Source organism: Chrysochloris asiatica, unplaced genomic scaffold (assembly GCF_000296735.1).
Source record: "Chrysochloris asiatica unplaced genomic scaffold, ChrAsi1.0 scaffold00280, whole genome shotgun sequence".
Lineage (NCBI taxonomy): Eukaryota > Metazoa > Chordata > Mammalia > Afrosoricida > Chrysochloridae > Chrysochloris > Chrysochloris asiatica.
Window position 1 is genome coordinate 186,372 of NW_006408798.1, and position 13,403 is coordinate 199,774.

A 13,403-nucleotide genomic window follows, 5' to 3' on the forward strand; every position below is an offset into this window, starting at 1 on the left:
TTATGGGTCGGTACCGACTTGATGGCACTTTACAACAACAACATCTTAAACATATTCTTATTCATGGCTTTTATTAAAGTGACAAAATGTGAAAGCAGCTGAAAATGACTAATCATTATCATGCATTAATAATCAAATGAACATAAATTTGCTTTGTAGAAAAAGATTGCATTGATGCAGTTAAGTACTGATTTTTTAGTCATTTCTAATTGTCAAACAGTAAGTACAAACAAATCTTCTTTGTAATACTGATCCATTTAGGTGTTCAATAAATGTATTAAATTCATGTTATATAAATATAAATATGATTTATCTCCTGTACCAATGCAGTGGAATGGACAAGTAATTGAACTATAACTACTTAGTCAACCAAATAACTGAAGGCTGTTCAAAATTCGAAGCATAAATGTCCAATTCTAATTTACTAAGAGATTATCATAATACATTATTTTTCCATAATTTTATAGGGATTTATAAATGTTTCATAGGAAATTTTGACTCTAAGCAATTTCTGGGTTAAGTGCTAACTTTGGGCCATAAACTCCATGGAAGATAAAATGCCTATAATTTCCTAAAATGTGTTCACATATGAAGTTTCAAGTGTTAGGAAGCATCTGATATTTTTACAAACTCACATTTATGTTTTAGTATGTTCCAGTCATCTTAAAGAGAGTGCTAGGAAAAAACAGGCATCTTAGAACAAATAACTCTTGGTACTTCCTCCAACTCTTTGACTTATGTGCTCTGTGTAATTTATTTAACTCTTTTCCTTATTTTGAACCACAGTTTGCTCATCAATAAAGCAAGCTGGCTTGACTATAATATCTCAGAAGACCTTTCTCCCATGAAAGTTCTGTAAGTTTGTGACTTGGTATACTCACTAGAATGCTTGGCACATGGAACATAAGTTGCCATGCATTTTCCCATCTAGTCCACGAACAGGGTCATTTTCTCTGGTACAGAAAAGTATTCCCTTCTTTGCTTGATCTTGAAATTCACTGCAGAGTTTCTAAATAATGAACATGAGGCCGATTAGATATAGTTCATGATTCTTTATAATTTTTAGATGTTGTTTATTAAAGATATTGGAAGAGAGGAATTAAGAATTAAAAATAAAAACTTTTAGAATGTAAGACTGTACACAATTTGGTATTTTTCTTGTAATACTGATCCATGTAACTATTCAACCAATTTATTGAATTAATAGGATAAAAATATAAATACTATTTGACTCATTTACCAGACAAGTAATTGAAATATTAAACATTAAGGACTTTGCCACAGGTCTGAATCAAGCATGCATGAGCACAAAGAAAGGATTAATTCATGGACTGATAAAAGAAGAGCTATGTCTGAGTTGTATCTTTGAAGATATGGTCCAGATACATTATGTGGCAGTTCAAACCCACCAGCCGATCCTTGAAAACCCTATACAGGGTTGTTATGAGTTGGAATTGACTCAATGGCACTTAACAACAATAACAACAACAAATCATTGTTCTAAGGAGTCCTAATAATGTAGTGGATTATGAGCTGGACTGCTAAATGTAAGGTCAAAAATCATTCCACAAGAGAAATATGAGCTTTTCTGCTCCTGTATAGATCTACAGCCTCAGAAACCTTATACAGAGTCGCTATGAGTTGGAAATGACTCCGTGGCACACAACTATCAGTCATTGTTCTAAGTCTCATAGAAAACCCATTCATAGAGGCAAACATTTAACCAATATTGAGAATGTATTCCAAAGTTATATACAAAGACAATATACTCACAAAATTCAGAACAAGACCGGTCTAATAAATCCTCACCTCAATTTCTCTTTTAACTTTCATTTTCTCTTTAGCATTTCTCAGGTTCTCATCTGCTGTATGTTTTTCTTCTGAAAAGCGTCGCTTGCTGGAAAGATAAAAATAAATGAGTAAAGCAGAGACGCTTTAAATCTTCACACTATAAAATAATCTTTTAGGAACAGAAGGAAAACAGCTAGGCTTTCCTGTTCTGGTAAAACATTGTCAAATCATCTTTAATACAGGGTCGCTTTGAATCAGAACTGACTCAATGGCACTCAACAACAACAACAATCTTTCTCAAAACAAGATTTGCTTATGCCCTTCTCTACTATAAATATTTTCAATTTTCTATTATCTAAGAATAAAATCTAAAGTCTTCTAAAAAAATAATGAAAATCTTTAGAATTTGAGTGATCTTCAATCTTAAATACTTTGGATATGTTACATGAAGGAACCAGTCTCTAGAGAAGGATATTGTGTGCTTAGTAAAGTATAGGGTCAATTAAAAGGAGGAAGACCCCCAATAAGATGCAACAACAAGGTGTCAGCAACAATTGATTCAAACATTCTAAGGATAGTGCAGGATTGAGCAGTATTTTGCTCTGTTATTCACAGTGACTCTGTATGATAAGCACTGGACTTCAAACCACAAGGTTGGCAAATGGAGCCCACCAGGCACTCTGTAGGAAAAATATGAGGCTTTCTGCTCCTACAAAGATACACAGTCTCAGAAATCCTATACAGGGGTCGCTAAGAGTTGGCTTTTCATGACAACAGCAACATAGATCATTATGAGTCAGAACAGACTTGATAGCATCTAAAAACAACATCCAACAAAAAAGATAGTAAGAAGAAGTCTACAGGAGAAAAAAAAAAAAAAAAAAACTTTAGCTGACCAATACTGAGAAGAATCGGCAGAGAGAACAGCATGTATTTATTTGGTGTTATTTGTCCTTTTCCCAAATATTAAACATTCCAGGTGAAAAAAATAAGAGTCATCTGCTTAATGGAAGAACATAAATTTCTTGGGTAAGTCCCATCAACCTTGTTACAATGGGATAATTACTGAAGAAAAAAAGAAAAAAAAAACATCAAACTTGGTATCTTTTTGTCCCCTTCTTTTATCATGATTAGATCATAGAGAGGCTTATAAACGCCACATGGTAAAATATTAGAAGTGTTTTGTAGGCCAGTACTGCAACTGGAAATTTAAGTCTATTTATATTCAGAAATAGACACACAACAGTAGGAATAAACAGGCAACGTTAGCATCTACTTTGGAGTTCTGCTATGGCACTGTGGGTTAATGCGCCAGACTGCAAAGCCCTTTGAACTGCAAGGTCAGCTTTTCAAGCTCACTAGCTGCTCCTCGGAAACCCTATACAGGGTCCCATGGGTTGGAACTGACTCGACATCACTTAACAACAACAACAATTAGCATCTACTTAATAGAAAGTATTACGATTTGTGGTGGTTGGTGGTTATGTGCCTTGGAGTTGGTTCTGACTCATAGCGAACCTGTACAGGGTTTCCGAGGCTGTAAATCTTTATGGGAGCAGAAAGCCTCATCTTTCTCTCACGGAACAGCTGGTAGTTTTGAACTGCTGACCTTAAGGTTCGCAGCCTGATTCGTAACCACTACACTACCAGAGCTCCTTATTACAATTTGTGGAGGGCATAAAACTGTTAAAAAGGCTCTCAAAATCCCAAACTTGACAAACATTAAAACATTATTTTTACTCATAATTCCAATCAGTCTCTATTTCCACAGTATAAGTCACTCTGAAGAAACTGCTTTTATACTCACAAAAATTCTGCACACAAGGCACATTTGTTGCCATGCATCCTGCCATCAGGGCCACGGACTGGGTCACTTTCACGGGTGCAATAAAGTCTCCCACTCCTCACTTGGTTCTCGTATTCCTTGCAAATATCCTTTAAAAAGATAAGTAATTCCATTTAGTAATTTTGTGTTTTACCTTGAAACATTAGACAGTAGATTTATAGTCATCGAAAGTCTAGAAGTTGGTAAAAATACAAAGCTTTTTTGAGACTTCATAAGCAATAGTACTTATGTTATCAATTTACTTGGCACAACAACATTCTTGTCAATGGAGAAAAGATTGAAGTAGTCAAGGACAACAACATTCTTGTCAATGGAGAAAAGATTGAAGTAGTCAAGGACTTCATTCTGCTTGGATCAACTTTCAACACTCACAGAAGCAGCAGTCAAGAAATCAAACGACTTACTGCTTTAGGCAAATCTGCTGCACAAGACCTTTTTAGAGTGTTGAAGAGCAAAGATGTCAGCTTCAGGACTAAGGTGCGCCTGACCCAAGCCATGGTATTTTCAATAACCTCATATGCATGTGAAAGCTGGACAGTGAATAAGGAAGACCATAGAAGAATTGATGTCTTTGAGTTATGATGTTGGAGGAGAATATTGAAAGTGCCGTGGGCTGCCAAAAGAACACACAGGTCTGTGTTGGAAGAGGTGTACAAGCCAGAGTGCTCCTTGGAGACCAGGATGACCAAACTTTGTCTCATACTTCAGACATATTATCAAGAGGGACCAGTTGCTGGAAAAGGATATCATGTTTGGTAAGGTGGAGGGTCAGAGGAAAAGAGCAAGACCCCCAGCGAGATGGATTAGCAAAGTGGCAGCATCATTGGACACAGACGTGGCAACAATTGTGAGGTTGGCCCAGGATCAGGTAGTGTTTCGTTCTGTTGTGCAAAGGGTTGCTATGTGTCAGCACTAACTCAATGGCACCTAACAACAGCAACATATCTGCTATGTGGCTCATTAAAAAGAAAAAGATCCCAGACAAAAATTAGACTGAACAAATATTTCCTAAAACTAGGTAATTCTTGTTAACTGTAAATCTATGAAAAAAATCAGGCTTCTCTTTTAGTGTTCTACTGAAATACAATTTATGAAAAAACAATAGACCTTTCATGAAGTTCCAAGAAAAACGTAAGAACATGCAATTTTATTTGTTGTTAAGTGCCGTGGAGTCGGTTCTGACTCATAGCAACCCTGCATAGGGTTTACAAGGAGCAGCTGGTGGATTTGAACCACTCACTTTTTGGTTCAAACTGACATTGCAGTCGAGTGCTTATCCTATAGTAGCCAGTATAAATTAATATAAAATAAACAAATGCTACTGTGAGCAAATAATGGAATCTATGCAATAAGACATTTAAAAGTCACTTAATATAACCAACTCAATAACAATCCAATCTAGTTTACAGAAGGAAAAGCATTAAGATGGTATTCAACTACTTTATACTTATTTGTGTCTATTTTGTTATTGTTTTGGATCTCTGTATCATCATTGTTTATGTCTAAATTAGTTAGTGCTGATTTTGAGCGTTGTAATTTCAAACATCAGAAAAAGTGAATCTAATATTCCTATAGGCCACACTCAAGACAGATCATCAAGTTTAAGATTTATTTCGAAAACCTAGAAAGGTTGTGACTTCCTAAAGCATCTCAAAGAGGCTGATATAATGTTCTAGTTTACTGTTTCATGTTCCCTCTGTTTTTGAAGATTCTAATTATCTAATGAGGGCTAAACTTAAATGAAAACATACTTCTAATAACCCTAGGCCTGGAGACCTCTATGTCAATAAGTATATTTGTTGACAGTGTGCTGTTTGTTATTAGGTGCTAACAAGTTGAGTCTGACTCATATTGACCCTATGCACAACAGAATGAAACACCTCCAGGTCCTGCACCATCTACACAAAGGTGTTGTTGTTATTAAGTGCCATCGAGTCACTTCTGACTCACAGCTGACTCTGTACAGGGTTTCCAAGGAGCAACTAGTGAGTTTGAACCACCAACCTTGCAGTTCAAATTGACCATGAGGTCCAGTGCTCAACCTACAGTGCCACACCAGGACTCCTATCCTCACAATAGTTATTACATTAGAGCCCATTGCCACTGCCACTGTGTACATACATCCCATTTGGGGTTCTTCCTCTTTTTAGCGAACCCTCCACTTTATTAATCATGATGTCCTTCTGCACGGAATGGTCACCCCTGATAACGTATCCAAAGTATGAGAGGCGAAATCTTGGTATCCTGGATTCTAAGGAGCATTCTTGCTGCTCTTCTCCCAACACAGATTTGGTTATTCCTCTGGCAGTCCATGATGCTTTAATATTCTCCTCCAACATGATGACTCAGCTGCATCAATTCCTCTATGATCTTCCTTATTCGTTATCCAGCTTTCACGTGTATATGACGGTGCTGAAAATACCATGGCTTGGGTCAGACACATCTTAGTCCTCAAAATGATAGTTTTGCTTTTGAACACTTTAAAGAGGTCTTGTGCAACAGATTTGTCTAATGCAATATGTTGTTTGATTTGTTGACTGTCCTTTCCATGAATGTTGATAGTCAATGCAAGCAAAAGGACGACTTTGATGATTTCAATTTTGTCTCCATTTATCATGAAGGGTTTATTGGTTCAATTATAGGGATTTTTTTTTCTCTCTCTCTCTTTACATTGAGATGCAACTCATATTGAAAACTGTAGTCTTTGAATTTCATCAGCAAACATTTTAAGGCTTCTTCACTTTTAGCAAGCAAGGTATAAATTACCATAACTCCATCTCCATTTCAAATAAGAAGACATGATATAAACACAGTGTCTGGGAGTCAAGAGACCTGAGCAGTAGGCCGTGGCTCTTATTCAATGTGAGACTGTAGCGAAGACCCATCAGCTTTGGGAGCTCAGTATCACAAAATACACAATAAGGTTATTGGAATAAATGTTCTTTAGGCACCTTTTCTGGACCTTGCATCCTCTGATTTTTTTTTTTTTTTCCTTAATCATATTTCAGTAGGACACTAAAAGAGAAGTCTCTAAACAAAAAGATATATGTTTCTGGAAGAACAATGGGTGTACTCCAAACTTCCTGGTTATAAAAATCTAGGGACACAGATTCAGAAGACACTCACCTGACAATCACAGCACAATAATAAAATCAATGCTCAATGAATCTTATATAGAAACAATGATAATTTCAGTTTATGGACTGTGATTCATCCAGAGAGATTCTGAGGAAACACTGTTTTGAGCAACCACTGACAGGTGAATTATGGAGCAGATATTGAGTCATCACTATAGAACTGTTCTAGCGAACCTGCTGTTGTGAAGTGCCACCAAGTCAATTCTGACTCATGATGATCCCATGTGATGGGGAGAATTGCCCTCTAAGAGTATCTTGGCTACAATCTTTATGGTTGCAGATCACCAAGTCTTCCTCATGTGAAGCCACTGGGTGGGTTCAAATTTTTCAGTTAAAAGCCAAGCACTAAACCGGTTTTCGACCAGGTCTCCTTCCTATTCAATATAACCATGCTAAATAACTCCATCAACATGAAGACCCTAGCCAAGGAAGAAAGAGGGAACTATAGTCAAGATCTGATGACAGACAAGGAAAAAGACCTCTCTAGGCTTACAAAATAATACAATGCTGATTAACACTGGCTGAACCAAAGCTTAAGGCTGAAATTTAACAGCAAATCCCACAAAATTTGCTTTTCAAACCTTTAGTGAATGTTCAACAAATTATACAGAGTTTTGAATGCTTCCTTTTTCTAATTTCAAGCTCAGAACACAGTCTTTAGGGTGGAAACTTTGCTTCAGTGAATGACATTATGGAGTGGAAGGTCCCACCTTGGCCTATCCCAAACTGGGTCATTAGGAAAACACATACTATACTTTCCACTAAAACGATCACAGAAAAGTACAAGACATAGACTCATAATATGAACAGTTGAGATATTCAACCTTTTTATTTTATTTTTACAACAAAACTGAGGCCCAAAGAAAGCAGTTGGCATTCTCATTTTCACCCACTTGGAGCCCAACAGAACTGAGGTTAAAAGCTCAGGTATTTTTACTTCTGAGCAAAAGGTTAGTCATTTAGCAAAGTAGTTGCTATAACTATCCTTGAAAGAAGGATTTAGTAACCTTGATGTTTTCAGGAATTCAGGTTAATTACCTACAATAAATCTTCAGTAAAGAAAAGGGAGGAAAGAAAAACCAAATATATATACCTATATATGCACAGGAGCCTTGGTAGCATTGTAGGATAACCAACCATCTGTTTCTCAGCAGAAAGATGAGGCTCTCTGCTACCTTAAAGATTTATAGGTTCAGAAGCTCTATGTAGTTGTTAAGTGTCATCGAGGCAGTTTTGACTCATAGCTACCCTGTACAGGGTTTCCAAGGAGTGGCTGGTGAGTTTGAACTACCGACCTTGTGGTTTAAAGTTTAGTGCTTATCCTACAGGAATCCAAATGCCCTATGTTGTTGTTGTTAAGTTTCATTGAGTCAGTTCCGACTCATAATGCCTCTATATAGGGTTTCTGAGGAGCAGCTGGTGGGTTTGAACTGCTGTCCCTGTGGTTCACAGTGTAGTGCTTATCCTATAGCACCGTACCTGGAGTCCACCAGGTGCCTATACAGAGTTGATATTAGTCAGAATCAACCAGATGGCAATTGGTTGTTTGGTTGTATGTATTAGTCGGAATCAGCCAGATGGCAGTTGGTTGTATGTATACTACATTGAAAATAAAAAATCTTCAACTGACTTTTATTAAATAAATTATTTAAAGAAATTTTTAAAACCATGGTCTCAATATGTGTTAGAGACTCATTTAAGCAGAAGCAAGAACTTTATCAAGGTAGATCTCAGTGAATGTTATAACTATAGTGCATGCATGAATAATGCCAACAAATTTCAGTGGACTATATGTAAAAGAGCTCTGGTAGCATAGTGGTTAAAAATCGAGCTGCTAACCTCAAGGTTGGCAGTTCAAAACTATCAGACGTTCTGTAGGGGAAAGATGAGGCTTTCTGCTCCCATAAGGATTTATAGCCTCAGAAACCCTGTACAGAGTCACTATGAGTTGGAATTGACTCCACAGTACTAAACAACAACAATATATAAAATTCATCAATATATACACTGCTTTTTTTTTAAGAGTCCAGAATTCTTTTTTAAGTCATTCTGTATAATTTATATGATGTTACACATTTTTAAAAAATTTATTCAAAGCAAGATTAATTTAAATTAATTGCCAAAGAGTAGACTGGTAGACATTGAGCAGAATTATTTTGCTCTCTTACACCTACTATTTGTTTTGAAAGCAAGGAAGGGAATTATATATTTTGGACCCAAGGTTAAGAAATGATGTTTAACTGAGTATCTAATGAGTAATAAAGTAGGAATAGTTAATTTGGGGAATTTTGAAATAAAAAATAATACTGATACTATTGGACAATGACATTATTGCACTATTTTAAAGGTTTAAGTCCAAATATGTTCACTTATGGCCCCAATAACCATATTGTGTGAATGAGTCACCTTTTCAGCATTTCGTCGACTTCTATTTTCACCTTCTTTCTTATCATTATCTTCAGCCTCTTTTAAACTGATTTAAAAAGAAACAAAAAAAAAATCAACATTTGGTCAGTTTATGGTTCAAGCATGTAATTAATATTTGATCCTTGATTAAATACTTGTGTGTTTTTTTGCCATAACTTGTTGAAACCGATCCACTTACATGAGGCAAACATTTCCCGGTCTTAAATGTCTGAGCCACAGAAATTGCCAAAGATAAGGAAGGGTGTGAAACTGACTCACTGACAGTCAATTAGAAGCTTTGTTCAGTAAAACTGAATGGGTGTGATGCCTTGATTGACAAACAGAAGATTGTCAGGAAAAGTCTCTTTAACAGGCAGAACCAAGGGCTTCAAAACAAAGCTTTGAGGAGAGTGAAACCCAACTGAGCATTTGAGGCATTGCTATCCACGCCCTTATGTATAGCTTTTTACACCTTGTAAAGTACTTGTTTGCCTTCATGTAAAAACATGGTTATTAATAAAAACTACATTTGAGGTGCGCTTCTAAGCCCTTTCATATCTATTATTTAATTTCAGTCTTATCTTATAAAAAGGAGCTGCTATTTCAGTCGACATAAGAATGAATCAAGAGTTAAAAAGGCAAGAATTCTCTTGTTCAAGCAGTGATTTAATTGAAACAGGAAACCACAAAATCAAGGCAGGTTTAAGCACTGAAAGTGCATGCTTCCTTAAACAAGAAAATAGAAATCAGGATGAATCCATGTCTGAAAACCTGTTCTAATCGCTAATATCAAAAAATTGTTATTTTAAAAATGTAATTATTGTTGTTAAATGCCGTTGAGTCAGTTATAGCCTGTGATTATCCAGCAAGGGTCTCTACATTAAGCAATGTGTGTTAAATTACTGACCTACATTATCCCACATGCAAATACTTTCTAAATTTTAAAGTTCCATGCCTTATAAAAGAACCAACTCCATGGCACACAGCCACTACCACCACCACCATGTGTTATAAACACTGTGCAGTTTCATGTCATTATAACTACAATGGACTACTGGTATGGTGCTGTAGTCTAAGCACAGGGCTGTGAATCATGAGGTTGGCAGTTCAAACCTACCAGCTGCTCTTCAGAAACCCTATACAGGGTCACTATGAGTCAAAACTGACTCAGCAGCACTTAACAGCATCAATAATTAGAATAATTTAAGAGTCTCAAATATAATAACTAACATAACCAATTTAGGGACCCTGAATAGCACAGAGGTTCCTTAAAGGTTGGCAGCAAACCCACTAAGTGAAAAAAGATCTTGAGATCTGATTTCATAAAGATTTTAGCCACAAATACCCTAAGGAGACATTCTATTCTTCACATAGGAGGTTGCATGAGTCAAAATCTACTCAACAGCAGCAGATTTAAAAAAAATATATATTTACCTTTGTTGTTGCTGTTGTTAAGTGCTGTGTAGTCAGTTCTAATTCCTAGGGAAACTGTATAGGGTTTCCTGGGCTATGAAGCTCTGTGGGAGCAGAAAACCTCACCCTCATCCTAAGAAGTAGCTAGTGGGTTTGAACTACTGCCCTTATGGTTCTCAGTCCAGTGCGTATCCTACAGAGCTATGTTCACATATCTACCTTAGCTCCTCCTTTTCAAAAACTTCTGTAGATAGCATGAATAAAAAGAAAAGAAATCACCTTGTGAGTAAGATCTCCTTCACATTATGAAGGCATAGGCTTGCAGGTGTCATGAAACTGACTGTATCCCTCTATGGAGTGGTTCTCAATGCAAGAACCAATTGCACTGTCATCAGGTTCAAGTGCTTGGGGATGATGCTACTTACAACAGCTCAGCACACATAGCACACTTATTGCCATGTGTCCTTCCATCAGGACCAAGAACAGGATCATTTTCCCTTGTGCATCCAAGTCTTCCATCCTTCACATACGGCCGAAAAGCACTACACACATCCTAAGGAACAGGGAAAGGAAGTTGGCACACACCATCCTGACTGTCACGCTTGCAACTCTGTTTCCAGAAATGTAGAAGTCAAAACCTCTCTGTCTGATGAGTTCTAGCTTGAATACCAATGTCAATCAAGGAGCAATAACTGAATAACCTTTGTATAATTGTTGTTAAGTGCCATCGAGTCAGTTCTGACTCATAGAGACCCTATATAGACTTTCTGAGGAGCGGCTTGTGAGTTTGAACCACTGACCTTGTGGTTCAAACCAACCTTGTGGTCCAGTGCATTGTCCCACATGATTAAATGTGACTGTAGCGCCACATGATTAAATGTGACTGACATTCACTGACTAACTAACTCACTCTAAAAAAATGTAATGATGTGTTCTGTGCCAGAAGTAGGAACAGCATAGTTTATATCCTCAACTTACTTATAATCTACCAGGCAAAAAGATTTAAAATAGTTTGTGTGCTAATGGCAGGCACTATAGAATCAAGTACAAAGGGAACCAAACCTTGACTTAGGGAAAGCATCTAGCTAGAAGTATGAGTATGACGTGTAAGTTACATACACTTCCTACTCTTCCTATCATAGGCTCACAGCATTTCAGCAGAGAAATAAGATATTGAATTCAAATCTCACATTTGGATATGTAAACACTGCTTAGGAAAATTTCCAAGATCTCATGATAGCAAGTGAACAGTGCTGAAGCTTCAATTCAGGTTAAGTAACTGGAATTTAAAACTCTTTCGATTACACACCTATCTCATTTTGATTTAAAATACTTCTTTGTCTTCTTCTTCTTTTTTTTTTTTTAATAGACTGTAGAAATAGAGCAGAAAGGTTTAACTACCAAAGTATCTTGCTCAAGTTACAGAAGCTACTAATTGCTTCTAAAAGCAGTATCCCATTAAAAGGGGAATTAAGGTTTACTTTCTCCATAGCTGCTCTGCTCATCCACCCAGAAAGACCAGAGCTTCTGCTTTCTCTTTAACTCAACCCACTCTGTTTTCCACCATTCTCCATACCTCATCAGGAATATTGTTCTCACATTCCCCTTCATTCTTTATGCCGATTTGGGATCTGGTTTTCCTGGAATTGAATGTTAGTAGACACAGCTGTTTAATATCACAGAACTTCCCACCATTCAAATCTAATTTCTACTCATCTGAGTGCATTTCCCCTTTTCACCTAAAAACAGCTAAGAAGAAAACCCAGTGGGCAGTTTGATACTCATTGTTGTCTAATAAGAATAATTACACAAGAATTTAGGGGAGGTATTTTCTCCTGGCCCAGATATTTAAAGACTTCATCATGGAATTCCATATATAAGAAATGAATATGCAGTGGACCTATAGCAGTGTTAGAAAGTAAAATAAATCAGGTTAAAAGTTCTCTGTTCTCTGTATGTCTGTTCTTGTTTTCTGTACTTTATGGGGTCTTTTGGTGAGAGCTGAGGGTGTAATTTTAGACTCTTTCTGAAAATACAGTCGTGTGAGGGGCCAGAGAGATTTAATCAGTTGTATTTTGAAGATTTTTATTATGAGGAGAGATAAAGCCTACAGGAAATTTTGAGTGAATACTTTTATATTCTTTACTAGACTACTCAAGCAGTGATTGTTATATTTGCAAAAACTGAAGCACAGATAGTTTAAGATTGAGGTCACAAGCTGGAACCTGCAAAGCAGGTCTGCCATGTTGTTGGCATTGAGGGTGGAGAAGGAACAGAATGGGGACACAATATAGGACAGTAAGATACTTCAGCTTATTTGGCAAACGTTAAATAAATTGGAAGAAGTTCAAGATTAAAAGTCCAAATTGCCTTCTCTAATACTATAAATTACTGAGCATTTAATCTATCAGTTGATGTTTAAACCACACTTTGTAAAAAGCAATTATGTTGGTAGATAGGTAAATAGACATAGAAGCAGACAGATACATGTGTGTGTGTTTGAGTGCGCATCCCTATCCTGTCCAATTCATGTAAAATATTTTGTAAACTCTAAAGTGTTATACAATGTGTGTGCATGTATAAAAGTTTATGCAAAATTTCCATTAGCTTTTAATTCAATCTTTCCATGAACTTTTTGAATTGCACTCATTCATATAATGTATGTTGTTGTTGTTGTTGTTAAGTGCCATCGTGTTGTTGGTACTGACTTGTAACCACCCTGTATAGGGTTTCCAAGGAGTGGCTGGTGGGTTTGAACCACTGACCTTGAGATTCAAAGTGACCTTGCAGTCGAGCACTTTAACCCACAG

General features: G+C 36.6%; 1 protein-coding gene across 1 annotated transcript in view; it reads right to left on the minus strand.

Annotated features, from left to right (window-relative positions):
- Positions 1 to 13,403, minus strand: part of SPINK5 (serine peptidase inhibitor, Kazal type 5) — a 117,977-nt gene that overhangs the window by 74,887 nt on the left and 29,687 nt on the right. The window contains exons 6-11 of the mRNA XM_006874516.1: positions 12,170 to 12,233; positions 11,019 to 11,146; positions 9,181 to 9,247; positions 3,599 to 3,726; positions 1,810 to 1,897; positions 882 to 1,009 (exon numbers count right to left, since the gene is read on the minus strand). Of these exons, the coding sequence (XP_006874578.1) occupies positions 882 to 1,009; positions 1,810 to 1,897; positions 3,599 to 3,726; positions 9,181 to 9,247; positions 11,019 to 11,146; positions 12,170 to 12,233 (603 nt within the window). The remainder of the gene's footprint in view (positions 1 to 881; positions 1,010 to 1,809; positions 1,898 to 3,598; positions 3,727 to 9,180; positions 9,248 to 11,018; positions 11,147 to 12,169; positions 12,234 to 13,403) is intronic.